Here is a 27,750-nt window from a genome sequence, read left to right as displayed (position 1 = left end):
AAGGTGGCCATTCCAGGCACTGGCATGCACGCACATACAAGCGTGTATAATTTTTTAGCACTTCCGTTGCACTGAGGTGAATATTGCAATGTGTACAATCGCAAACGCCTACAAATCTGCCAAACGTTTAGGTTTGCTACCAACCGCGTGCGCTTGCTACGCTCCCACCTCTATAGCGAATTACAAGAATACGTGTATTCAGAACACAATGCTGACAAGAACTAATGACTAGAACGGCAAAAATATCACATCTTCCCATTATTCTACAAGCCATGGACCGTTTACTGATAACAAGCAGCCGCCACTGGCCCCAAACATTCCGACGGTGCAGAACATCGAAGAACGATAACACGAAGTTCTTACGCCGCGCAAACCGTGCTTCTACGGCGTGACATACAGGATACATGTATGTCGAGCGTCACATTTAAAACACGGCAAGACATGACGGCTCTTCCCATCAGCAGAAGCAGGCGCCATGGTCGTGCTTTGTCGCCACAGCTTGTGTTGAAGCCCTGGCAGGCTACCACCAGACAATTCAGAATGTCCTCACATGACGCAGTAAACACAACAGTCCGGGACTCCAGCACTTATGGCCATCACTTGCTCGACGCCACGCACACAATGAGGCGAGAACGAAACCGTCTTATCGCGCATTGCCCGCACCAACAAATCTATGGTATTTCATTCGTCCATGGCACACAAAATCTCCTTTCTCACGTAATCGCCCCACCTTCCCTCTCATCAGCGATATGAAGGTGCGCAACCTACTGCTTCCTAGGAAGACACAATCCTACTTGCTCGCAGCCGAGTTGTACACACTCTTGAATGCACCGTGCTCGTCAAACGACACAGGCGTGGGCGAAGTCGCTGACGGCGCACCGAACATGCTGTTGTACGATGACTTCAGGAAGTGGACGTAGTTCTCCAGCATTTTCGCCGTGGCATTACTCTGGTCCAGCCTCTCCTGCAGCTCCACCGCGCGCTGGCGCAGTCGGCGTTCATTCTGCGGGGGGGGGGGATGAGCTAAGGAACGCCGCGGAAGTCGCCAACACTAAACAGGCACGCGTCCGACACGGGACGACACGCGCCGACGACCCCAGCTCAGGGTGCGCTACACCGTCAGCTGCTGCAGACGCTCCCAGTTGTGTCGTCACATGGACTCGCACAGCAATGTCTGCGTCATGCTTCGAAGGTTACAACCTGCCCAGCTGCCTATCATCAGACCAGACTCATGTGGAGTATCTTACGACGTGGAACACACCGGAGATTTCGGGTAGAAAGTAGAAACCCTACCGTATCCCCCGCAACATTCATACAAACAGGTCCGTTTTCACATCAAGACACAATGAGTGTGGACACATGCCTCTGTGAGCCCTTGGACCAGGACGCCGGCGAGGGCTCTTCTCAGCGTCCCGCATCCCCGCATGCGACCACTCACGGCAGCAATCTGGCTGGCTTCTGCCTCCGTCTGCCGGAGCCGTTTGTTCTCCAGCTGGAGCGCGCCGGTCGCTTCCTCCAGCTGGGCAGCGCGCGCCAGCTGCTCCTCCAGCCGTTCAGAGGCGCGCCGCTCCTCCCGCGCCGCCTCGGCGCGTGCTGCCTCCAGTTCCCGGCTCAGCGCGGCCACCTGGCGAGCGACAAATGAACTGTGTCAGAAGCCAGGCAGACTGCCTCCAGCTCCCGGGTCGGTACAGTCACCTGGTGGGAAATGGGCGAACTGTGTCAGAGACGTAGTAGGCTGACTCCGGCTGCCGGCTCGGTGCTGCCACCTGACGGGCAGCAGGTGACCTGTGTTAGAGGCAAAGCAGGCTGCCTTGATTCCGCAAACGCTTCTACGACGTGCAAAAACACAACGAGACCACCAGCTTCATCATAACTAATGTGAATTGACTAGTATAATTTGGTACAAATGCATCGATGTACGGATGATTTATAATAAACACAACTTATTAATCCTTTCCTACATACTTCGATTTAGGTATACCCGAATTGTCAATTTTTATAACGCATCTCAACGAGCCAATAAAGCGCACACAACTGAATGTGACAAGAGCAGGGGTGTCAAAATCGTGGGAAAATGGAAAACAGGGGTGTCAAAATCGTGGGAAAATGGAAAACATTCAGCGCCGCGCCAAACCCTAGCGAAAACCATCTGTAACATTGCTTCCCCATCTAACTGAGGCACGCACACTATAGAGATCACGCGTGGAGCACCACTCAGATAACAAAAATTGAGACACTCGGAAACATATGCTAGGCTTTCCGGTCATTTACATCCTAGTACGTAATGTATCTTACGATGGAACACACAGCTTTATCATCGCAAGCTCGCCGTCCATTTACAGCTAGCACAGGTCCCCTACAGAAAGCAGCTGAGCAATGGATAAGCGGGCGGGTAAATGCAGAGGCGCACAGAAGCTGACGCCCCAGCACAGCTGACCTGACCAATCCGCTCCTCCAGGTGCAGGGACGTCTGGCCCAGCAGAGCCTCCTTCTGCTGCAGCTGCTCACTGCACGGCGCACGCACAGGCCGGCAACAGGGGCGCATACTCAGTTTGTTTGCAGAGATGATAGAGGCTTGAGGATGCTCACCGACAGCACGGGACACGGGGGGGGGGGGGGGGGGGCACCCAGCTCGCAATGAGTGAAGCGGACAAAAGGCATTGCGCAATAACCACATCCCGCATATTCCATTACATCCTCTAGCTTGAACCGAAACCTGTGTAGCGGACTTATGATACTGAAGCACCGATAGATGCCAAGCAGAAGCTGCCCCGACGACACCAGCCATTGGTAATGTAACCGTGCTGACCAGGCGTAACACAGACCCGGCAGCAGGAGGTACTGGCACGGCTGGGGCCTCATCCCACGAGAGGACCGACACGAAACAAACGTGGCGCAGCACGGCCTAGGGTGGTAATGCCGCTGTCTGGTGGCGTGGGCGGACCGGGACCCACGGGACCGGCGCCCACGGCACCAAGACTTGCGGGACCAGAGCCCGCACGCTCGCTGGCCCACGGCGCGGCCCGACCGGGCCCGCGAGACGGGCCTCGGCGCCGGCCGCCGCCCACCTGAGCTGCTGTAGCTGCGGCTCGAGCCGAGCGGCGGCGGCCTGCGCGGCCGTCAGCTCCGTCTGCAGGCTCTGGCGCTCCTCCACCGAGCGCGTCAGCTGCTGCTTCAGCAGATCGGTGCCGGCCGTCAGCTGCTCCAACTGGAACGAGCCCGGCCGGTCGTCAGGGCGCGCCGCTGCTCAGCTGCCGTCGCGCCGCGGCAGCGGTCAACACTCAGAAGGCCGCAGGGGACGCGCGACGGAACGTGTGCTACATGCGTGCTGGACGAAATAGCGATGTATTTTTTCTCTTAAAATACCATAACACCCAAGTGCATAAATGTTCATGACAAGAAACGGACGAACAAGGGGGTAGCACACACGTGCACTCGCTAAAATACGCGAATCTTGGGTCGAACAAAATGCCTTGGCACCACGAGCAGTGCAAGCCCTACATTCGGATTGATGGCAAGCGAAATAACACGGTTCCTCCCGAGCACGTGTGTCCAGATCGCGACGAACCCTGTGGACCGCCTCCTTAGCCTGCTTGCTGAGCAGCTTGCTGCGGTGCCTCTCGGTCAACAGCAGCTGGTAGGCCTCCTGCAGCTTGACCTCGGTAAGGCGGACTATGTTGGGGAAGGGGTTGGCGAGCGCAGGTCGCCCCTGGCCGGCACCGCCGGCGGCTTCCCAGCCCGACGGGTCGGCGGCGGCCGGCGGCGGTGACTGGGGACAGGCGGTCCGGCCGGGAGGTGTGGAGAAGGGGAGGGGAATGGGGACAGGAACGGCCAGGATGACACGCTGGTAGGAAACGACGAGAACGGCCTTGTGCAAGCTTGCGATAGGTCGAGGATCTGGAGTGGACAGGTACTTGTACCTTTCGCTCCCCAAAGCCAGCCTAGACAGACAATATAGCTAACAGGCAAACGCAAGGAAAGTACAGAAATTTAGTGCATGCAGCCTTCGATAAGTTTGTCCCTTGGCGCATGTTGACCAGCAGCAACAGTTAGATGCCACTAGCGCTTGAGGGCAGGGTACAACTCACGCCAAAATTGTCCCGGTTCTTTCCACCGCTACACTTCAGTTCGAAGATCTCCTGTTCCAGTCTCCTGATTTGGGTCCTGCCCTCATTCACGGCTCGCTGCAGCTCCTCGCACTGCTCCTCAAAGTCTGCAGCCCAGGCTCTGCGTCACCAGAAGAGTCGGGACCGACCGCTCAGCGCCAGAAGCAGCCAGCGCCAGTGGCAAAGCCGCACCGCCCGGGACCGAGCAGTCCACATCTCACGTGTGGCGCACAGCTCCCGCGTGTGATAGCTACACACAACTGCCACAGTCGCGTGTGGACCTCCTATAGCGATACAGCCACGCCCACACTTTTGGTCTGAGGTCACCACAGTTTGGCCCAGTCAGGCCTTAGAAAGGGGCAGAGGGAACGGGCAGGACCGATCAGGACGACTCGATACGAATATCGGCCTCGCGTAATTACTCATGTCTAGTACAATTTCCTGAGAGTAGATCACAAACCGAACAACCACAAGTCATGAGTAACCACCCGCAATAAATAACCCAACAGACAGTGTCACTCCGCGCCTGGCCGGGTTAGCCTGAAACTGAGACAGGCGCCACTCTGGACACCACACGGCGCTGCCGCCCCCTGGACGGACGGGGCGGGGCGGGGCTGGGCGGGGCTGGTCACCTGTCGTCCTGTCGGCGTTCGCCGGGGCAGTAGCGCGCGACGCGCTCTCACGCTCAAATTCGGCCAGCAGCGACCTCTGCGCGCGGCGCGGCCGGCCCGGCTGCCGCCACTCGTCCCCCATCCGCCGGTGCTGCAGGCAAGGCGAGGGCGGTCAGGGGGCGGTGACCGTGAACGGGCGCTGGCTACTGCAGGAGCGTCGTATACACGGTAGGGATCTGTCTATCGGATCACAAACGCACCCACGCATGCATGTAATGAAGACCGGGTGCGCGAGGTCTGCACAACATTGCGCCACACATTAAGCTGACTGGATCAGAGGTACACTCACGTATAGACAAAATTAGAGACAGACAGACACTTTGTGTGAGGCCTGACCGGCATTGAACCACAGTTCTGGCTATTTTTGCGACCCGTTTATGACGATAAAAAGACCGAATTTCTTGACACATAATATTAAAATGCGTTATGGACTCATACGTGAGGAGGTGACCCCCAAGTCAAAATGACGTCGCGGCACGCAGGAGGCAGCCTGGTGTGCACACATCCGCGCACCAGAACATGTCACTGAATGGGCGCATCTGAGGCATGTAACCCAAACAGGGTTCACCGATGTTCCCCGGCACCATGAGAACTACCACGGCTTAAGAGCCTGTGCTGGCCATCAGTGACGCTGAGGTGCAGGACTGTCTCCCCGGCCCTGCGATGGCCCGCAGCAGCGCGTGGCGCCCCCACTGACCGTCGGCGAGGCTGTGAAGCTGTGGCGGCGCGGCGGCCCGTCGGCCAGTGCCGGCCCACCGCCACCGAACACCTCCATGGAGCGGGCGCGGGCTCCGTCCGACGCCGCCTGAGGGCGCAGTCGGACCGCTCAGGCGCGCCGGACAGCCGGCACCACGAGAGAGCCCCCCCCCCCCCCCCCCCCCCCCCGGCCAGGTGGCAGCCGCCACCAGTCGTGTCGTGGCCCACGCGGCACGAGTGAGCGGGCGCGCTCTTCAAAGCAGCGCTGGATGCGCAGCTGTTCCACCGGCTGGTTTGGATCGGTATGGTCAGTTTCAGAGTGCTTCCAGATCATTCGGTGGCGAATCGTGAGGGGTAATGAAGGGTCGGTACGGCAGTCCGTCTTACAAACACAACCCTGCACAGAGTCCGAATTTAACTAGATAAAGACTAAAAAAAACAGCATAAAGCCAGTGTCAATTAACGAACATAAAGCAAAACGATCCATACCTGTCTTGGGTAGTTACTTGTGTTGATCGGAGTCGAGAATGCTTTAGCATCTTCAGCGAAGCTTTTCTCTTGAGTGTGTAACTTATCCATTCGAAGCATTGCAAGCTCCCGTTCCTGGCGGGAGCGAATATTTTGGCTTTGACGACTGCTTTGGTACGTTTTAATGCCTACGCTCCAAGGAAAAGACCATAAGGGATGCGTTGTGCATTTGAAACCGTCCTAAGCGAAGTTATTGGTAGGAATGAACAAAACAACAGCGTTACGAGTTCAGAGTCGTTACACTAAGTTATTAACTTCATGCCAGAAAGTACTGGTAAAACGACGGTACGCAGTCGGGCCGCGGGGCGGGCGCCACTGACCTTGGTCTCGAGAGCGGCGCTCAGCCGCGCCACCTCGCGCCGGTTCCTGTCGTGTCCCGTCTCCAGGGCCGGCGGACCGACTGGCGCCGCCACCTGTCGCACCGTCACTCGAGCGTCAGCGCGAGCAGAGCACCGCCGACACACGGTGGATCGGGTCACTGACCCCGCCCGCTCAATGTCACCGAGTCTTGCTACCGAACGCCACGTAATAACAGTGGTGATACTTGATGGCTATTGAGGGCGAGACCGCATTCGATCCTGTGTCAAAACCTATAAAAACTGGCTTTAATAATTAAAGGAGGGGCAACTGCTCCAACTAACCTTAGCCCCTCCCCCTCCCCACGACTCATTTGGCATTCCACCTCCACTGAGCAAGACATAGCATTCACCAGCCATCATCTCTACCGCACACGTGAAGGCGTGCAGACCGCGGTCCTTCCCCGAGCATAGCATCACACCCCGCCGGGGCCCCACGCTGTGATGCCGTCATCGACCCGTCCACTCACCCCCGGCGCCGGCGGCGTGGCGACCGGCGGCGGCGCGGCGGCCTCCTCCCGGCCGTCGGCCGTCGGGCTGGCGGCCGACGCGGGGCCCCGCTGCCGCGCCGCGCCGGCCGACTCCGCGCTGCTGTCCGCCTGCGCCCCGTCCCGGTCTGAGTCAGGACTGTCCGGCCCGACGGCCACCGAGTGCAGGCTGGGGTGGGCCTCGGCGCGGTGCTGGCGCCGCGACGGGCCGGCGCCCGCCGCCTGCTGGCTGATCTCCTGCAGCAGGGCCTCCTTGGTGTCGGCCAGCTGGGTGGTGAGCGTGCGGACCGTCTTCTCCTGGCCATCCACGGCCAGGTTCAGCACCTGGAGCCGGGCCGGCCGTCAGCTCGGGGCGACCGCGGGCGACACGCGCTGGCGGCCGCACTGAACGGCTGCGGTGGAAGCGGACAGACGTTCCACAGGGGAAAACAGGACGGCGGATGGGCTGGGACGACACCGGTGATCCCACAAATATTTGGCGATACTGGCCGCCTGGTACCACAGCAATCAGACTACAGACCCAGGGAATGGATTAGCTCATGCTATGTCCGTTCAGGGCCTCCGATCACAACGAACACTATGTTGTCGTAACTTTGAGCCGGCAACATTCATGCTGATTTGTGTGCAAGCGCAGCAACAGAAACACCACTTCGAATCCTTGTTTAATAAAATAAAGACAGCACAAGACGGATCAATGTGTACCTGTTTCCAGTGGTCGGCCAGTGGCGCTACTGTTGTCCGACTGCGGCGTTTATTTCGGAACTTACATTAACTTCTGAATAAACAGTACCTCCAGCCGCACTCCACAGTGCGTAGCAAGGCTCCGCCGCCAGCGCCGGCGTCACAAGCCGTGCTTACGTAGTTGGTGTGCTCAAGATGGCGGAGGCGGTCCTGCTGTCGCTGGAACTGGAGACGGAGCTGCTCCACCTGGCGCTGCTGGACCGGCGCTGCCGACCCCAGCGCCAGCGCCGCCTCGCTGGCCGAACGGAACCGTGAGCCGGTATCCGAGTCCTGGCGACGGCGCCAGCGACGGCGGGTCAGGGGTCAAGCGTCCTAGCCGTGCCCGGCGGCGGGACAGGGGTCAGGTGTTCCAGCCCTGCCCTGGGGCGGGACAGGGGTCAAGTGTCCCAGCCCTGCCCGGCGGCGGCACAGGGGTCAGGTGCCTGAGCCCTGCCCGGCGGCGTGACAGAAGTCAAGTGTCCCAGCCCTGCCCGGCGGAGGGACGGGAGTCAGGTGTCCCAGCCCTGCCCGGCGGAGGGACGGGAGTCAGGTGTCCCAGCCCTGCCCTGGGGCGGGACAGGGGTCAAGTGCTCCAGCCCTGCACGGAGGCGGGACAGGGGTCAGGTGCCTGAGCCCTGCCCGGCGGCGGGACAGGAATCAAGTGCCCAAGCCCTGCCGGGCGGCGTGACAGGAGTCAGGTGTCCAAGCCCTGCCCGGCGGCGGGAAAATTGTCAGGTGTCCGAGCACTGTCCGGTAACGAGACCAATGTCAGGCTGTCCCTTGGAGTGACCGAGACAGGTGAGAACCAGGCATCAGCCGACAGCACACATTCAGCAGATGTGCAATGACTTGTAAATAGGTGGCTGAGATTTTAGCTCATGCTGACGCGCCGTAACCCAAACCTCAGAGGCCTTCCACCACACACATCTACTGCAGATGGCTCGCAAATGTATCTCGCCGCACACCACTACATGCATAACACGACATCCACAGCCGGTTTGTGACGCCCACCTTGCTGTATTCACACTAGGACAGCCCACCAGTCTTCCACACCGGGGACGGCTGAGCGTCCTCACCTCGCGGCCCTCGCACTGGGACGGCTTCGACTCTGTGGCCGTGTGCAGCTGGGAGCGAGACTCGTCCGGCAGCACGGACGTCGTCTCGGACGAGCTGGCGCTGGCCGCCGAGCGCGTGGAGCGCGCCCGACAGCCGCCCGACGTCGGCTCGCTGCCAGTGCGCGCCGCCAGCGACGACGCCGTGGCCAGCAGCGAGCTCCGCGTGTCTGGCAGACGGCCCAACGGCGGCGGCGGCGGCGGCGCCGGCGGCGGAGGCGGCAGCGGCGGGGGACGAGCCGCGACGGCGGACGCCGCCCGGGGAACGAACCCGGGGCCTGACGCCGTCGGCGGCGGGTCGGACGACTCGGCCTGGGAGAGGCACGCGATGTTGATACAGACAGCACGGCGAGAAGCGCGACGCACAATGGTAGGGCGCTCCGAACGTATGCGACAGTGTGACATTCGCAGGGCACAACATGACTGTCCTTGATCAGCACCAGGATATGCACTGACCCAACTCGAAATAATCTTTTATCACTTCATCATTATTTTTTGATAGTAAGTAAAATATTACGGATGACCTTCAAATCGATTTATGTGTATTAATTCGGTTCCGAGAAAAGCTCTGTAACAAATGCGTACATACACAGAGTGCTGTTTTGGTACTTAAAACCATACCAAATAGGAGGTTTTTTCCATTTCATAGCTGCAGTAGTGTAGAACAAACAGTTATCTCCACATAACCTTCAACAGCTTAGCCACTTAAGTTAAACCACTTTGGCTCTGTTAACCATGTGCTTGGCAATTTTCACAACATTAAATATACATAGCCTCTGTTGATACCTGGTGTAAAGCCACCTTTCCAACACCTGCCTTCTCCACAGCACTGTCGCCAAGTGGTTAGCTTCGCGCCACGAAACTGTTCCACCTGCCCACCGTTTGGCAGAGGCTGGACCACAAACCTGATCCATCCACTCCACCACCTGTTGGGGGTTGGACAACAAACCTGATCCATCCGCTCCACCACCTGTTGGAGGCTGGACCACGAACCTGATCCGTCCGCTCCACGACCTGTCAGAGGCTGGACACCGAACCTGATCCATCTGCCCCACCACCTGTTGGAGGCTGGACCACGAACCCGATCCGTCCGCTCCACGACCTGTCAGAGGCTGGACACCGAACCTGATCCATCCACTCCACCACCTGTCAGACGCTGGACAACGAACCTGATCCATCCACTCCACCACCTGTTGGAGGCTGGACCACGAACCTGATCCATTTGCTCCACCACCTCTCAGAGGCTGGACAACAAACCTGATCCATCTGCTCCACTACCTGTCAGAGGCTGGACACCGAACCTGATCCATCCGCTCCACGACCTGTCAGAGGCTGGACAATGAACCTGATCCATCTGCTCCACTACCTGTCAGAGGCTGGACACCGAACCTGATCCATCCGCTCCACCACCTGTCAGAGGCTGGACACCGAACCTGATCCATCCGCTCCACCACCTGTTGGAGGCTGGACAACAAACCTGATCCATCTGCTCCACCACCTGTTGGAGGCTGGACAACAAACCTGATCCATCCGCTCCACCACCTGTTGGAGGCTGGACCACGAACCTGATCCGTCCGCTCCACGACCTGTCAGAGGCTGGACACCGAACCTGATCCATCCGCTCCACCACCTGTCAGAGGCTGGACAACGAACCTGATCCATCCGCTCCACCACCTGTTGGAGGCTGGACAACAAACCTGATCCATCTGCTCCACCACCTGGCGGAGGCTGGACATCAGGTCAGCGGCGGCGCTGGCCTGCTGTTTGGCCCACATAAACTTCTGCAGCACCTCCTGCAGGGTGTCAGCGCCGCCGGCAGTGCCACCCTCCGGAGCCACCAGTCCGGCCAGGTCCGGGCTGGCTGCGACAGGCAGCTGCTGCTGCACCAGCTGTTGGACATACAACAGCTCTGAGTTTTATACATGTCTGAAATGACTGGGCCATTGAGTGATGCTCTCCCAGAAGTGGTGAGGAATGTACACCTCACACCGTTGTCTTGCATCTCGATAAACGCTGGTTACGTTTGCAACACTCACTGTATCACAGTCCAGTCCCCCAACACTATGCTGAGCACCTTCCACACAGGGCCACCCGTCAGCGGGCTCACCTGCACGACGGCCACGCCAACATCCTCCTGCCGGCCACCGGGTACCAGGCCGCTCGGCGCTGGCGGCGGCTCCCCTCCGGCGCTGCTCTGCTCCGCCGCGCTCTCGCCGGAGCCGGCCGGCGCCGGCCGCCCCAGCGCCGCCTGGCGATCCGACGGTGGCGCCACCGCGCGGAGCGGCTCGGCGGCCGGCTCGCGGGACAGTCTGCGGCGCGCGCGTTGCGAATCCTCGCCGAGCGCGGCGCGGCGTGACTTCTGTGCCGGCGCGATCTGCGGCGTGGAGCCGCCAGCGGTTCTCAAATGGAAAAGGGTGTCTGGACAGCCATGCGAAGTGCCCGTGGAGCCACCAGAGGTTCACAAATGGGCACAATGAGGGTTGGTCGTGCCTGTTTATAGTATCAGTGTCACCACGGGGCGTGTGCCTCCGCCTTGCACGTAAAGTAGCACAAAGTAACACTGATCATGTCACAAACAAATCCCCACACAAATATCTGTCCACAAACTCGTACGAGATAAACAACAAACTCATCAAACACACACGCCCAATCCGATGTCGTCACTCAGCACAGCACCATCACCGGTCAATAGCTCGGCTACAGCGCAGTCCCATCAGTGGCTGGCGGCGCACGGGAGCCCCTGCTGACCTTGCTCTGCTTGCGACGCGCCTTGGTCGCCCTCCTATCGGCGTCGCGCGCCTTGAGGACGGTCGTGAGCTCGGGCCGCGTGTCAGAGCTGCTCTGCGCGCCCAGCGACAGCTCCGAGCCCGGCCACACGTAGGCCAGCGCCTCCATCTCGGCCAGGCGCGACCGCAGCGACTGGCGACACGCGGCGAGCGCGGTGACACAACGGCCGCATGCGCCCGGTCGGTCTGCGACCACCACTACCACAACATGGCAGCAGCAAGGCAAGACCAATGACGTGACTCGGAAATACACAATTCACTCTCAACTCTACAATTTTAGTTAGCAGTGCGCTTCACCGGCTCGTTTGGTGCGCACAGGGCCACTGCACACGACATAATTCTGTGTTGCATGTACATTATAAATGTTAGCATTATCTATACACATCACCGTCATTGTCTAAACACCGATTGCAGGCCACTCAGCCAGTCACTTGCCGTTTTGTCGCCGAGCCGGTCGGAGGGGGCCGTTCTAGCTGGCGGCGGCACCCACGGCCCCCTGAGCGGTGACTCGCGCACGCGCGCGTCCAGCTCTGGTCGGAGCATGCGCAGCCAAACACGCCCCAGCACAGCGGGTGGCCACGCCGACCAGCCCACTGAGTCCGTTCAGCTCCAGCAGTCCGAGGCGGCCCAGCTGGGCCCGGAGCTGCCAAAACAGCCAAAGCTCCATCAGAGCCGCCGGAAAAGCAGCCCTCACAGCTCCACCAGAGCTGCCGGAAACGCAGCAGTCACAGCTCCACCAGAGCTGCTGGAACAGCAGCATGGCCACAACTCCACCAGCACTGCCAGAGCAGCAGCACAGTCAGAGTCCCACCAGTGCTACTACAACAGCAGTGGCCACAGCTCCACCAGAGCTGCTGGAACCACAAAAGTCACAGCCCCAACGAAGCTGTCACAAAAGAAGCACAGTTACAGTTCCACCACTTGATTCAGAGGATATGACAGGTCAGGTTTCATTGCAAAATGAGGAGCTTCATATATTGAACTTTCATGGTTCATCAACTAGTGCACTAGTGCAAAATTAAGAGAGGGGTGGCATGACCCTACCCCACATGACCCTACATTTCACAGCTTGTCCACATTCTACAGCATTGATGTGACCTTAAAATAATTTCACACCTGATGTGTAAAAGGAAAACTGAAGCTATAAAGTGAAAGCCAAAGATAGCCAATAATCCTGTATGTGCACAAATTTTCCTACTTCAGGGCATCACTCACAACTTACCTATCAAGGTAATAAAAAATCATATCATATTCTTCTGAATCAGTGTAACTTTAAACATGCCCACAAGGTTCAGCCAGTTTTTGTTAGAGCATGTAACCATTTGCTTCTGAGGTGCAGTGTAATGTGAACTGTCTGTACCTAACCCACATAACCTAACCTAATATAGCCTAGCTTGGCTTTGCCTGGCTTAGCCTGGCCTATACCTGACCTGAATTGACCTGATCTTACATGATCCAGCTTAGTATGACCTAATTTCACCTTGCCTGACCTAAGACAATATGCTTGCTCACAGTTACCTTATACCCTCAATGCTAACAAAGACTTACAAGTATTGTTAAGACATCTTTAGTTTAGAAGACCTGCATGCAAAAACATGAGAAAGCATCCATCCCATCCCCAACTTTGTCTCCTTAGTATTCCCCATGCTTCCCATTCATGTAATCACTTCACTTATCAGCAGATCAAAACAATTCAATTGCATCTCTGGGCATAGGAGCTGCAAATGCTCTTTGTTGGCCTTTGTTATAAAACAAAAGCAATACGGAGAGTGGAAAAATGTGAGTGAATCAGATGTTCAGTTACAAAAATGCAGATGCTGCGAGAAGATCATTCAAGCCTGTCACAAAGAAGGCCCACATTGTTGATTAACCTCAGTGGATTAAGCACCTCCTAACTGTGCTCCCAAGGTGTCAATAGACTGATGCTTCCCCATGGTTCCAGCTTCAAAAAAGTATTGCATATCCTCTATCACTCAGTCTTGGTCTCAAAAACGACCAAAATTCACCTAAAGCACGCTTGCTGGAACATTGGCACAGAGCACACACAGGCCACACCAAGGTTGACATTCACATTCGTCTGAACTGGTTTAAAGCAATGAGGCGGGCATCATTTCATGACAACCTCTGTTGTCACTGAGAACATTCGAATCATTTAAAGCTATATTTCTCAATAACGCACCCAACACACCCGGTCCCGGGAGGAACCCGAACGCAGCGACACCGCGTTAAGGGGAGCCTGGGGAGGAGAGCCGCGACGCGAATACCGCTGAGCGCCACAAAGAACAACATTCCACATTTGCCTCCAACAGTGCACTTCCAAATAACTTCCAAATAAAAGTATTCTGGACGGCTCGCTAATTGACTTTACTCGAATATTCCATGGCTGCATTGATTCCACCATGTTATTCTGTTACCTTAGGAAATTCTGCGATTTCAGTAAGCGTGCATCACCTCAGCCAGGGGACCAAGAAGGCGAACTGGGGTCGCTGTCCCATTCATGAGACTCTTGTACTGGAAATGGATCTTTTTGCGTCGATGAGTGCCCATGCGTCGCTCCGGGCTAACAACCTCGGTCAGAGGTCCTATCCCGTCAGGAAGGCAACCGATGTATGTATTAATCAGAGGGCCTACGGCTCGACCATGAGACCACGCCCCCGTGTCGCGAGAGTGGTAGCCGAAGTCACCTCGCAGCCGAAGCCACGTGGGACGAAATAGCCCTTCAGTCCTTTCCCGGGAGCGATTACTCACGGGCCCCACGTCCAGCAAAAAGTAAACGGTCTCATTGATTTTGAAAAGAGTGGGTCGACATGTGTTCAAAAATTGAAAAGGTCAACTCATGTTTACCTTGGAACATCCATTCTTGTGCGGAATCGACCAGCGAAACAAGTTACATGAAAGGGTTCTGGGCCTGCACGCCCGCAATTTCATGAGCGAGGGCAGTGGTAGCCGGGGTTTCAGTCTCGGTGTTGGCCACTGGACGTAGCGCCAGGCGGCGGGCGCCGTGCACGTCAGAACGGCCGTCATGACATAATGTTCAGCTTTTACACTACATTCATTTAATACTTCAAGATCAATAGGTCCCATTCTAGTTAAGACTGGGACGCTTCCTTTTACGCGTTTGAGGTCGTGATACACGTACTGATCACCATTTACCTACAGTGACACGAAAAATAGAGATTCTACCTTTGCTTTACCAGCTCCACCAAAAGATTCACCACCCCTATGCGGTGTTGTAAAGGCTTATATGTCATTATTATCAATCTAAATATCATATAAGTGAGACATACTCCGGTCTGCCTTTAGAATGCGCGAATTGATGTCCAGTACCGTTCAAAGGGTATTCTTTCGGATGCGTTATCATTGTCATCCTCCCACTGGCCACCGCTTGATAGGGATCAGCCGCGGGCCGACGCCGCGCAGCCTATGGAGACCGCAACGCCGGACGTCGATATTTTTGTTGCTAAGATTTGCGAGCCCGCATCTTCAGAACTGTGTGACTGGATTTCTATCACTTACCGGTTCTGCCTGAATGTTACAGATTTACAGACGAATATGAGTTGGCCATGTTGGTAAAATTTTGACCAATTTCGATCGACAAACTGCGTTCACGAGGCTTCAATATCTCTGTAGAACCTAGATCAAAATTTTGGCAAATCTCCCGAGTTCTATCGGTTTGGAAAGATTCCACTGAATCGCCGTAAAATGAAGAGCGGAGGAAATTTACATGTAGTTGTTTAACAGGTGAGTTCTTCAGTATTCTTATGAACTTCAAGCTCAAACTGAATTTATCTCATGGTAGCTTCTGACGTTTGTTCCAGTCAAAGGGCCTACCAGCAATAATAAAACAAAGAAACCTGCGCCCCTCATTGACAAGTAAGCCCTATCCGGCAACTGTTTTGTAGGGGAGAGGGGCTTTCGTCATCAGTCTCCTTTGTTGACCTGGTGCTCCCTTGCCAAGACTTAAGCTTTACCCCTGGCTCTAAAAACCCCACGCTGATGACGGGAGCCTCTTTGTTGGCCACCCTTGATCACTCAGGTGCCGTTCCTTTTAATCTTAGAGTTTCCTATTTTACAAAAAGGTCCACGCCGTTGACGGAAGGCCTAGATGTTCGTCTGTCGGGGCACTCTCGATCTCTCCGGGCCCTCCACATTAGTCGGGGGCTCTTCCGATGAAATCAGAGGGATCTTTGTCGCCAAAAGCCCCACACGTACTTGCGGGCGCCGGGTTGTTTCGTCTGCCACGTGTACGGGCCTGGCTTAATTGATAGATGCACACAAGTCCGAGATCTACATGATGACTATTTCCCTTTTGGCGCTAGCCTCAAGGCAGCTGTCGGATATGCTACGGTATTTTTACGCGCAATTGCCGAATATATTTGTACGCGCCGCCGACATTGTATATGTCATTGCCGTGGGTTCGTGACTTATACATATAACAAATAACATGCGAAAAAGCGTTTGAATACAATGGCCAGAATACAAGGATGTTTTTTTCTGTAGGGTCCCCAAAACGCCAGAGGACCCCCATAAAGTAATACCCACCCCTTTAACGAAATCCTGTATTCGCCACCGTTAGTCTGTGCTTTACGCTTATTTTGACTCGCAAACTACGAAGGCAGATTTCTTTCTAATGATCAAACATGCTTCCCCGTTCATGGACTTTGGCTTTCCCAGTGGGATTTATGCTGAGACAGAAGAATGATAAATCGGGTAACCATGCTTGCCGATTCGTGTGGATAAGTCAAGTACGTAAAAGGTGTTCCAGCTAAATACAGCTGTAGGTGTGTGTATGGCAAAACAACAGGACATTAACATAACACCAAAATTTGTAATGATAAATTGAGAGCGCATTAAGTCCTTCATCCCCTCCCTTCCCCGGCCGCGACAGGGCTTGCCTTCCAGGAAATGTTCCTAAGTTTGACACGAGGCTGCCCCTCCCACCTTTGAAGCGTCCCTACGACTATGGACATTACGGAACTGTGCTACTGTGGAGCTCTGGCAGTCTTAGAAATTTTTGATGAACTCGGAAAAATCTGGTGCCTTCTTAACAAACACGCATAGAGGAGGCCTTCGCGTCGCGGAAAACAGACGTCACCCAATCTATCCTGTACCCATGGGCTGTGCCCAAACCCACCCATTACCCATTAGTCATCAGTTGTACCCACACGTTTCGTACCCGTTTGCATTTTTGCAGCATTCTAGTTACAATTACGAAACAAGTTCCGGTAAATTTCCACACAAACTCCCCCTTTTGCGTTGGTGACTGCAAAAGCAGCGTGAATGGAACTATACTATTAAAAGAATACGCGCAAGTAATAGCGTTTCGAAGGACGTGTCTATGTATTTGCCAGACTTTTGTACACACTACCTATATTACACATAATTTTCCGTATATACCCGTCCAAGTCCAATAATGGTCAGTTTCTAAAATATTCATACCCTGAACATGCCGTCATACATTCCTTATGGGTACTTATGGGTTCATCTAGCACATGAAGTCTTTTAGTGCAAGACCTCGGAAGCAAAGTCTCCAGTAAGTCAGCAAACATAGACAAAGCCGCATAATATTCATGGAAGCCGTCGTCCGGATGTTGTCCTGACTTTGCTCTGGTATACATTTGCAGTAGCCCCCTCCAGTGATCCTTTGCGCTTTTTCGTTGATGTGAACTCTGCTTTGAGGGGAAGGAAGCATTGTAGCAGCCTACAGAGTCCAACATTATGAACGTTGTCGGTTTTGGTATCATTTTATCTTGTCAAAACACCAAGCATTTTCCAGTCCGCTGAAAAATGTCCGGACCGCACCGACACCAGTGGTAGCTGCGCCCGTGCCCCGAAGACACAGACATCCCAACATGGCACATCAACTCAAAACGTCTTAAAATCAGTTCTCGGAATGCCAGCTTTCATTCCGAATGCGCAGTATGTACCCACCGCTCTATTTTCCTCTCCATGGCTGCCGCAAAGTCAAAAGCCATCTCCCAGAATACTGGGAGCGTTGGCGGTCACCAGCCGTGCCCCAGCTCAAGCTGACAACTCTGTCAGGACCCGAGCAAGTTGTTCACTGGGGTCGCATAATCACACCGAGCCAGATTCGTTTTTGGCACCGCCCATTGACCGCGTGCCACCCCGCTGTCTACCGATGAAAGACCGGATCGGCCCGGCTAGGGTGATGGGCGTGAAGGCCGCGGGCCCATGGCAGCCCTGCTCCGGCTCTGGGGCCCCTGCGTCGGGCACGTCTCGCCAGAAATCTGCTGACCCATGCCGAAGACCGTCCGAAACCCATCTACCAGTGTGTCAGAGTGATCGATGCGAGATGGCGCGATGAGCTTTGCTGATTGAATGCGTCTGCGCAATCAGCAGACATCTCGATGACGACGCGTAAGGAAAGGATGTGACATGGTCCCATGGACGGCTTACAAATTACGAATCAGTTTCAATGTTTGAATTTGAATTTCAGTTTTGAAATTGAATCGTTTCCATTTGTTTGAACTCGTCCGCCACTCTGACGACAAAGCCCGCCTGAAGGCGTGGTGCGTTGAAAATGTATCATTAGCTTACGACGCCGAGTGGCAAGAAATTGGTACACTGTGGATACCAAACGCGTTTTGGGCGTCCTTCTTTTAGTGACATCTCCCGCTTGTATCCACACGCGCTTGTAAAGAGATTCGACTGTCCAAAAGTCCCCCCTATGCACAGCACAATTCAAATCTAATCAAAAGTCTCCCTCTCTCCGCCTCTCTGTCTCTCTGTCTCTCTCTCTCTCTCTCTCTCTCTCCTCTCTCTCTCCTCTCTCTCTCTTCTCTCTCTCTCTCTCTCCTCTCTCATCTCTCATCTCCTCTCTCTCTCTCTCTCTCTCTCTCTCCTCTCTCTCTCCTCTCTCTCTCTCTCTCTCTCTCTCTCTCTCTCTCTCTTCTCCTCTCTCTCTCTCTCTCTCTCTCTCTCGCTCTCTTTCTTTCTCCCTCTCTCTTGTTCTATTTTTATCTAGTTCCCAAGCCCTCCCCTACGTACCGCTCCACCTGAAGGTAACCTGCATCCTCCGAAAAATTCGGGTAATAAGCCGTTAGTGATCATATCAGAAAAAATGTCGCCACATATTCGAGGCCCTTTTTGTTAAGGCACGGCCATTTGCGCGCTATTCTAGCTTTCATGCGTGTATTCCATCAACACTAATCGCTGGTCTATGTTTTGAAATGCTAACTATTTGAGTCTTGCGTCTTCGGAGCCTCACTAACATGTAACCAGTGTTGCAAGTGGCATATCCTTCTTGTATTAACTCTGGGTGCGTGTGATAACGACATTCTTATACTTTGCTGAACTCAGTGTCTCCGAGATTTATTCGAAGCTAGTAGGGTAGTAACACACATACTTGCGATAACTTCAAAATGATTAAATGCTCGAGCGACTAATCTAAACTATGCGAGAGGGCGGACTGAGGGTGGGGCCGGGGGGGGGGGGGGAGGTGCCCGGCAAGAGCGAAGGCTGCACCGAAGCACGCGCGACGGAGCATCCAAGAGTGTACCATACGTAATTGCAATATCACATCACTGTCAACGGCAAGTAGGTCGCAATGCTGGGATCTAACTGTTTCAGATTCCAGCTAAAAGCGTCAAGAAGCTCATATCCCGAAGAAAGTCATGTTAACAACAATACACGAAACGAACGAGATAACAACGGCATGACCTTCAGGACTGCTCCCAGTGTTATCGCGACAATCAGAGGCTTGCAAAGTAACTTATGCAATAACAAGGCCTTGCTATTTCCAGGGTTGCTGAGACGCTTTCGGTTCATTGTGGGGGCAGTGCTATCATGCGATATGACATGACATGGGACAGAACGGAACATGGGTTTACGGGGGAAATGGGATGACATCATGGAATGGGAATGGACAACTCCAAAACAGTTGGGCTCGTTCCACCGCAGCATGCCTCGAACACTACACCTCATAACAAATATGCCATTATGCAGTAGCTTAAACATAGATAACAACGATGAATAATGCTGATAAACACGCACGCCAACGCTCAGCAGAGCGACCGTTCGGCGGCTCACACGGGCCAGCGGGCGCACAACGTGGGCAGTGCACACCGAGCTGCGCCAGGAACGCCACAAGCCGCGGCGAGGCGGCGGGGCCGGCTGCGCCGCGTTGGCACTGGGCTCGCGCTGCGGCCGCCTACACCAGCTTCCTGCTGCGGAACATGGAGATGGGGCAGGCGGGGAAGGCGGCCTCGCAGTCTCCGCCGGCCAGGCCGTGCTTCTCGGCGTCACGGTACTCGTCCAGGCCCGGTCCGTCGCCCAGCTTGTGGCTCGGTCTGCGCGGCCACACAGCGCGCGTCAAACATCAGCGCCGGGGATGCCATCGGGTGTTGGGATACCCAGCGTCTCGCTTAGTGCAGAGGTTGAAGGCTGCGTCAGTGTGATCTCTGGTGATCTGCGGTGATAGGTCACCGAGAGCACATTTGCACAAGAATGAATGGCTCTAATCATAAACGTAGTGACCGGGATTGAAGAGGGCTCATTCTGTACTTTTTGTGAGAGTTTGGTATTAACCCTAAGTGCTAAGTCGAAAATTCGAATGAAAGTTCACCTTTTGGGACGTTCTGACCATCTGGGAATCATATTTTCTGGGGTGTTCCCACGGCCTGGCCATATTCGCACGGCACACCTCACAAGAACGTAAATGGACGCACCACAATACGGGGTTCGGAATTGCAAGCACATACGTGCGCAACAACTCAGGTTTTACATGGTTTTAAATGAGCGTCGATAGATGAAATTTTTCAGAATAACACAAGCATTTGCTCACATAAGTGCGATGTTGAGAAGCTCCCCCACCAGTCCGTCAAAAAGAAGCGGTGATGACGATATTTCGCATATAGTCTTCATCAGACAGGTTTTGCCCTCCATGCCAAACCTGCGGCGAGAGACGGCTTGTGGAGCGATGCTTGGCGCACGAACTAGGAGTGTACGGCGACAGATCGATTTGTTTGAGTTCTTTAAACGAAAAGCGCAACGCTGTATAACGCCACCAAAAAAAGCCTGGACAGGCAAGAGCATTTCTACGATGAACAAAGACACAAACGGTTACACAGTTTTTCTGTTATAATTAAACCGGTTTAACACTTAAACAACTTTCCAGCTGGTAACAGACACAACACTGCTTTAGATGATAGCATCTGAACAGGAAACACAGAGATAAACGCCTAAGCGACCGTCGGAATGGGAAGAGGGAGAGACAGGGAGGGGGAGGGATGGAAAGAGGGAGGGGCCCACGTGAGGCGGACATTAGAAGTGCTCTCACCTCCTGAACATGCTCGTCAGGCCCTTGTAGATCATTTTCTTGTCGCGCACGATCCGGCTGTCGCGCACCTCACGCCGCTTCCTCTCCAGGATGTGCGGCGCCTCCCAATAGTTACCAGTGGCGTGCGCCTCGTCGGTGCGCTCCAGACCCACCTGGGAGGGGCGCGACCGAGGGAACCGGTACAGAAACTCGGTCTCCAGTCGAAAGTCCAGCTCTGGAATGCCATGTTGTAGGTCGTAGGCGCGCGCTTAACACGCATATCACCATCAAACATACCATATCTGTCGCATTTACATCAGACCATATCTATGTCTGCTCTAAATGCGCATGCCGGTGACATGCATTTGATAAGGAGAGAAACGGAAGCAAGACCTAAAAAAAGCTCGATGAAAATTCACCGACAAGTTGAACAACGGATGACTGCGATACGCTATCGCCGCTATGCAGCGCTGTGCTGAAGTGCGCGATATATCGCGCGGCGTATTATGACATATGCACGATAGACTGCTTGAACATGATACGTTTGATAACATGTGCCCACGCAACCAAAGGCTGCATATGGTTTGGGGATTGGTACATGTTTGCTGATGGGGAGCATTTGTAGACCACATAATCTCCTTTGCTGTGAATAATATCGCTGACAGGTGCATGCGTTGCGTGAAATTGGGTCGCCTGTCGTTTCGTCACCACCGGGCCTGGGGACGAAGCTAAGTGGCCGGCTTCAAAGCAGAATCCAGAGCCAAAGCAGTTTCATGCATTTACAAACCGATTACATGCAATTACATGAAACCGAAGTCGAAGCCGAAACTAGTGGCTTTGGAGCTAGGGATTGGGCTAATGTCTTTTGATCTTCAAAATGTGAAACCGAATCCCAAGCCAATGGGCTCGAACTTCGAAAACAAGAAGCTAAGGCCAAACCCATCAGTTTAAAATCGCGAGATTGAAGTCGAAGCGAAATCCGATGTGCAACGTATTTGTGCGAGACCAAAATAATTTTCGCGTCTGCGAAACGTGAGTGAGGTAGGAAAGTATTAACAGGGCTTTGTGGCTTTGCTGAGACGAGATGTAATCAGTGCGGATGGGTTGCTCTTTTTGGTACTTTTTTCTCGTCTTGTATGCTAGCACATACACATTGTTTCAGATGCCCGGCCTCCGGCCGTCGTCAGGAGTGGCACTGAGAATGATCGGCCGTCTTTTAGCTTTCAGCTAAGGACGCTAGCAACCTCGAAAAATGGTTTTGGTGAGCAGGGAGTGACAGGACAGCATGACTGTACCTTTACAGTAAAGTTGCAACTATAGTTCAAAATTAAGGCGAGTAGTTCAATATCGGCCGCGGCCAAAACCTGAGTCATAAGGAAAATGTTCGAAGCTAAGGCCAAGGACAGCTGTTAATAATAATAAATAGCACAAAACAAAAGCCGAAACAAAGGCCAACCGTCAAAAATGGCATAAAACCGAGGTCGAAACCACAGTCCTTGAAAGAAAACTGCGGCTTCTCAAAGCCAAAGCCGAAACCAAGGTCGAAGCTGAAACCGGTTCCGTCACATGCCTACTTGCAGCCTAGTTGCAGAGCTGACGAACTCGGCGAATGATAAGGCTACGAAAAACAGCCCATATTAAAAATATAACCATGACTATCACAGCCCGCGCAAGCAAAATCTCTAACATGCGTTTTGAAAGTAAACAGCACTCGCTATTGCACGCAGCATGATTGCAACAATGAAAGTCTAAACTTCCGAATTTTCTGTGTCATCATCTTCCTTGTATTTACGCTCACGCCGTATCGCATTGCTCCACCGAGTCGGATGCCCCAAGTGTGACACACAGTTGACTGTGTCTAATAGCGGGGAAAGCCGGCGGAACCCAGAGCCGGTACTTGTAAATTGGAGCACACTATCTGAGATGCTCCAAAACAGGCGTCGAGCAGGTTTCATTTCCTGGCTGGCGCTTGTAAATCATGACGGCCTGGGCCGCTCCGATCCCGGCTCGAAAGCGACCTCTCGCCGCCATAAACCGACGCTTAGCAGACCGGCGCTGACCGTCCCGGCCGCTTTTGGTGGCAGTGCGTCAAAATTGCCTCAGCAAAAGATGCTATGGAGGCTGCGTCGCCTTTGCCGAAGGCCGGTGGGAGACCGAAATCAGCGGAAATTCAATCTATCCATGGGTGGAACACCGGAATAACGATGGGTTCAAAAGCGGGAGCCTGAAACTGTCGTTGAAATGGGTTATTTCCGAAAAGGAAGGCTAAGTCTAAGCACACTGATGCCAGCAGCTGACCCGGCTCACCGGTCGGCCATCCTGTCCCCACGCCCCCTCCACCCGACCAGGGCACGCTGGGCAGCCACGCCCGGCCTCAGATAATATCGAAGACAAGCCGTCGTGCCAGGTCACCTCCATTTGAGTAAAACTAACGAAGGAAATTCCATTGGCTCTGTGGGAACGCGCCGGGAGGACGAGCATTCCACGTCGGAGCGAGCGTGGCTATCGTACGGTGAAAACCAATCCTCACATATCGGGTCAAGGCCTCCAGAAATGAGACACCATTGACCTCTCAGATATTGGTCACTAAAATTGATTATTTTTTGATAGCATAGTTAACAAAGAATCGTAACTGTTTGATAACTGGACTTCCCACAGTGAGAAGGAATTTATTTTCCGAGAATGTGATACATGGCGGCTGTTTTGCATCATGTCGCCTGTGAGACAGCTGGACGACTTAAGTACGCACTCGGGGTGCGAGATAACTTGCCATCTCTGGTTCATACCTGCCGACCTGCCGGCCGTGCAATTTTGTATCGCTCGTCTCCAACAACCAGCTATCGGAAGTCGACCGAAATGGACGCCGTCCGGAATGAAACCTCCAAATCCGCGAGTCCCTTGCCCAGCCAACGTTGAACCTATCACCGGCGAGCACAAGCTGCTCCCACGGGCGTGGCTCCCGCTCACTCCACCCCCCCCCCCCCCCTAACGGTTCCATGGAGACAGAACCTCTTTAGTGGGCGTTAGGTACATGGCGCATTTTGCATATTTCGAACCCAACTAGGCTGGCGACCCTGCTCCGCCACAAGAGGCCTGAGATACAGTCTTCAACAATCCCCCGATCTCTCCCTCTCCACCTCCCTCCCCCCCCCCCCCCGCCCTCCTCCACTCACCCTCGTGGCTGGAACCCTCGTACAGGAGCCAGCCGAACTTTGGCAGAATGCCGATGACTGCCCCGTCCGGGATGGCCAGCGCCAGGTCAGCCTGGCGACGAGCGCGTGCTGCGCGGCTGGTGTTGGTGGCGGCCCGCACTGGCATGTAGCCCGGCTCCGGGTCCCTGTGACGACGGCGCAGAGGTCACTGTCTGGCGGGCAGGTCACGGCAGGAAGGTTACGGTGGGAGGTCACGACATGGCAAGGAAGTTACGGTGCGACAGGGAGGTCAAGCCGTGACAGGGGCTTCAGCAGGGAGGACGCAACAGAGAGATCACAATTTACGGTGTCACAACGCGATCATGACATAGCAGGGGGAGGGGGATCAAGGCAGAGATTACAGCCGTGAGATCACCTGAAAGAAACCACGGCAGGAAGACCACAGCGTAGCAGGGACGGTGGACGGTTTACGTGGACGGGACAGACTAGACCCTGAGGCAGGCAGGACACTGCGGGCTGAACACTGGACGGAACAGACTAGACTCTGAGGCAGGCAGGACACGGCGGGCTGGACACTGGACGAGACAGGCTAGACTCTGATGCAGATAGGACACGGCAGGCTGAACACTGGACGGGACAGACTGGACTCTGAGGCAGGCAGAACACTGCGGGCCGAACACGCTGCATGTTGCAGGCTGGGCCCAGTCGCCACGCGCCGCTGTCGTCGATGAATGAACCGCCGATCGGCATCTTGGGCGCGACGGATTTAATCAGCGGTTTGACGGATGTCTCCCGTGTTCAGTAGTCCCATGCTTGAACAACAAACGCTGTCGGCGTTCGAAGCCAGACGTCATCCAAATAACATTGTTTTCGCCAGTCATGTTTCAAACCTGAATTATGATGAGGCATTGTTCGAAACTTTTCCGAAATCGGACGACGTAGGACAAATACGTCCTGGCAGCACATCCCAGCACCGGGGATGAGCACCATGCTGACCCGACCGTCTTATGCCTATGTAGATCTTGTCCCACATAGATACAGAGTGACATTCCACCAAAGTGCTGACTAAGGGTCCGACCGGGTCAAGGCTCATAAATAAATCAAATTTCAAGCTGTTATCAGGTGTCATGTTTAAACGCGTTAGGCATGGACGCATCTGCATTTGGAATTGTATCGAATGGGGAGCTTCCGGGATGCGGTTGAAGTCACGTTGTGTGGGTGGAGCGCGTTGGACGCCCAGGCTTACCGACCGGACGCTTCGGCGATCATTTAAGATCAAAGATGTGGGTACAGGTAGGCTACGGCAAGTCGTGCCTGAAATGGCTCGTTATCATTCTTGTGCTAACTGACCCATATGGACAAAAGATAGACGCTCACACCTGCCATAAGGAGAAATCTCGGGAACGAGCTGCCATTATTCTGGCATGGGCATCCGACTGAGGAATTGATCTAAGCGAGGGTCCCGATAATGTAGAACGCATATACTCCCTTACGACAAGAACTGGAGCTCATATGAGCCGTCAGCTCATTTGTACCCGCAGGTGCGTCTATGCGACGTTATTATGACAGGTCTTAGACTTGCTATTTTCCGCACCATACAGCAATAAGCGGTCCATTCAGCAACGAGTGACAATAACGGACCTCCAATACGCAAAACAGCATTAGATATTTAAAAATATGAGAATTACTTCAGAGGAAGGTGCGGAAATTGCAATACCCTTAACTATCTGGTCTTCGTGAGGCCATCAGGAAATGCTGAATGCTGACAATATGCTTTGCATGCTTTGATCGTTTCTTTCCATTGTTTGGGATCAGGTTTCTCACAAGAATAAAGCGCATCACTGAGTATCACCACTGCAAACTAGCGCAAAATAGATCACTGCTTGCTGTTGTTTTCAAAACGTTAAGGAAGGTTCATTAGCAATCGATTCACCACGTCATGCGTTACAAAAATATTGAATAACCGAATGGTATGTTTGCAATGTTTGACTTGTTTCATCGACCAAATTTAACCTATCTCTCTCAGTTTATCCATCTTGGGCCTACTGAATAGCATGCCACAGGTCTTGCACAACTTTTGTGAAGAGGAACATCATGCTACGCTCTATGGTTGATCTGTATGTTGTTGTCATCGGGGCTTTACGACGCAGTCAGCTACTGAAGCTGTATGTGGCGTCGCCTGCCTCTCACCGTGGCAGGAACGGTGGATACCGCGGGGAATCGTAGCCCGTACCACTGGCTTCTCAGACGCGCACCTTCACCACTACGCTGTCGGAACCTTTCTTATTGACCTGTAGAGTCGTCCAATGATGCACCTTAGGTTCAGTGACGCCTCTTTGAGACTACTTAAGGTTCGTAAAATTAAGCCGGTTGTCTGGATAGGCTAACATTTGTTCACTGTTAGTAATGCGAGGCTATCAAAGGTCAGAACTATGCATATACATGACTGCAAACCATGACATGGACGTACAGCAAAGCTTGCATTGACATTGCTTCACAGGATGAAAAAATAATTGACTGGGCTTAAAACCTTGACGTTCAGCAGGCCTTACGTCACCTCCCGCAAATATCACTCCTTTTTGATCATTGCATTGCTGCCCTTAACGATATTGACAAGCAGCTCAAATTTGACGCAAGGTGACCTTGAAATTTAGGGAACCTTGCAAAAGTCGCTGGCATTGATGCCGTTCAATATATCATAATTGCACGTTTCCACGGTTACGGGACATGACGACTGTTACGATAAGTAAGCTGCCGATAATTCAGTTTTATATTTTCGTGGTCCATTGCTTTGATTGCGAGGTCGTTTTTCGAGAACCTTAGATGCTACGTGAACGCAGCGAACATATAGAGTATAAAGTGTTTCTGACTGCACTGGCCCAGATTTAACTACGACCAGGCAAACTGTTCGCCGAGCATCCTAAAAACTAAATAGGTACACATACTGCGTAAGTTGACTCATTCGTGCCGTCAGTAGCATGCCCACCCGCGAGTAGGGGTGGACATGCTACTTCTCTATACACCGTTCTCTTTTCAGTTGGAAGTTGAGGGAAAGGATCCTCAGCCCCAAACTTTGAGAAGAAAGCGGGAGAAGCCCCACGAAAAGCCTCGGGCTATGTCTATCGTGACCCGTAGGTCAGACAGGGCTGATTGCTAGCTGCATTTAACGTGCAAAGTAGCTCTTCATACCAAGTTGTCAAAAAAGAGAGATGATTTGTGAAGTCTCGTGTGCGCCTCTGGACATAACACTAATTTGCAGATATCCCTGCGATCAGGAACTTGCCTTGTCTATACCAAAGCTCTGTAATTGTAAACTTCATCTCACGGCCTGGTAAAAGCATCCAAGCACTTTCATGAAGGATGATCTTTGCGACACCTGATCTATGCGGTAGACGTCTTCGAGGGAGCCGCACCCGCATCTGGATTCCAAACTGATCACCAGACCGTGCAAACAGCATCGAACGCCTCAAGCGATCTCCTCACCAAAAGTTCCTCTCCAGCGCGCTGGCGACGCCGAGAGCGGCGCACAGCACGACGGTCGCCGGCAGCCAGCGTTGCGGTCGCGCGCGACTCCACATCACGGTCAGCTGGAGGCACCTGCTGCTGTCCTGGGAGCTGACTGCACCGGAGCTGACTGCACCGGGGCTGACTGCACCGGGAGCTGACTGCACCGGAGCTGACTGCACCGGGAGCTGACTGCACCGGGGGCTGATCGCACCGGAGCCGACCGCGCCGGGACTGACTGCACCGGAGCTGATCGCGCCAGGGACTGACTTCACCGGAGCTGACCGCGCCGGGGGGTGGCTGCACCGGGAGCGGCAGCGGCGGCTGCTGGAGCAGGACCGGCTGCGGGGACTG

The 27,750-nt window shown here is 54.1% G+C and overlaps 2 protein-coding genes across 2 annotated transcripts; both read right to left on the bottom strand.

Annotated features, from left to right (window-relative positions):
- Positions 1–790: 790 nt before the first annotated feature.
- On the bottom strand, positions 791–13,722 carry LOC119102962 (outer dense fiber protein 2). The gene is made up of 17 exons (XM_037226412.1): positions 13,643–13,722; positions 11,899–12,106; positions 11,426–11,596; positions 10,998–11,051; positions 10,375–10,566; positions 8,956–8,989; positions 8,642–8,847; positions 7,704–7,856; positions 6,936–7,169; positions 6,322–6,414; positions 4,739–4,868; positions 4,089–4,213; positions 3,569–3,709; positions 2,826–2,905; positions 2,438–2,507; positions 1,439–1,519; positions 791–982 (listed from the first exon to the last, which is right to left on the bottom strand). Exons 2-17 carry the CDS (start codon positions 12,004–12,006, stop codon positions 791–793), a joined length of 2,064 nt encoding a protein of 687 aa, XP_037082307.1. The 5' UTR covers positions 12,007–12,106; positions 13,643–13,722.
- A 5,056-nt stretch (positions 13,723–18,778) lies between these two features.
- LOC119103586 (uncharacterized) lies at positions 18,779–27,750 on the bottom strand. Its single transcript, XM_037227173.1, has 5 exons — positions 27,376–27,750; positions 23,914–24,077; positions 20,762–20,975; positions 20,267–20,374; positions 18,779–19,772 (listed from the first exon to the last, which is right to left on the bottom strand). Exons 1-5 carry the CDS (start codon positions 27,468–27,470, stop codon positions 19,634–19,636), a joined length of 720 nt encoding a protein of 239 aa, XP_037083068.1. The 5' UTR covers positions 27,471–27,750; the 3' UTR covers positions 18,779–19,633.

Source organism: Pollicipes pollicipes, unplaced genomic scaffold (genome assembly GCF_011947565.3).
Source record: "Pollicipes pollicipes isolate AB1234 unplaced genomic scaffold, Ppol_2.1 Scaffold_5724;HRSCAF=6776_pilon_pilon_pilon, whole genome shotgun sequence".
Taxonomy (NCBI): domain Eukaryota; kingdom Metazoa; phylum Arthropoda; class Thecostraca; order Pollicipedomorpha; family Pollicipedidae; genus Pollicipes; species Pollicipes pollicipes.
Note: the sequence above shows the minus strand (reverse complement) of the source record. Positions and strands in the feature narration are given on the sequence as shown.

Coding starts and splice junctions, on each gene's coding strand:
- LOC119102962 (XM_037226412.1), bottom strand. CDS start 12,006: ATGCTCCGACCAGAGCTGGACGCGCGCGTGCGCGAGTCACCGCTCAGG. Junction 6,415..6,935: donor CGGACAGCAGCGCGGAGTCG/GCCGGCGCGGCG, acceptor ACGGTGCGACAG/GTGGCGGCGCCAGTCGGTCC. Junction 983..1,438: donor AAGCCAGCCAGATTGCTGCC/GTGAGTGGTCGC, acceptor CGACTGCGCCAG/CGCGCGGTGGAGCTGCAGGA.
- LOC119103586 (XM_037227173.1), bottom strand. CDS start 27,470: ATGTGGAGTCGCGCGCGACCGCAACGCTGGCTGCCGGCGACCGTCGTG. Junction 24,078..27,375: donor GCGCTGGAGAGGAACTTTTG/GTGAGGAGATCG, acceptor CCGTCGTCACAG/GGACCCGGAGCCGGGCTACA. Junction 20,375..20,761: donor CTGACGAGCATGTTCAGGAG/GTGAGAGCACTT, acceptor CTCTCGCCGCAG/GTTTGGCATGGAGGGCAAAA.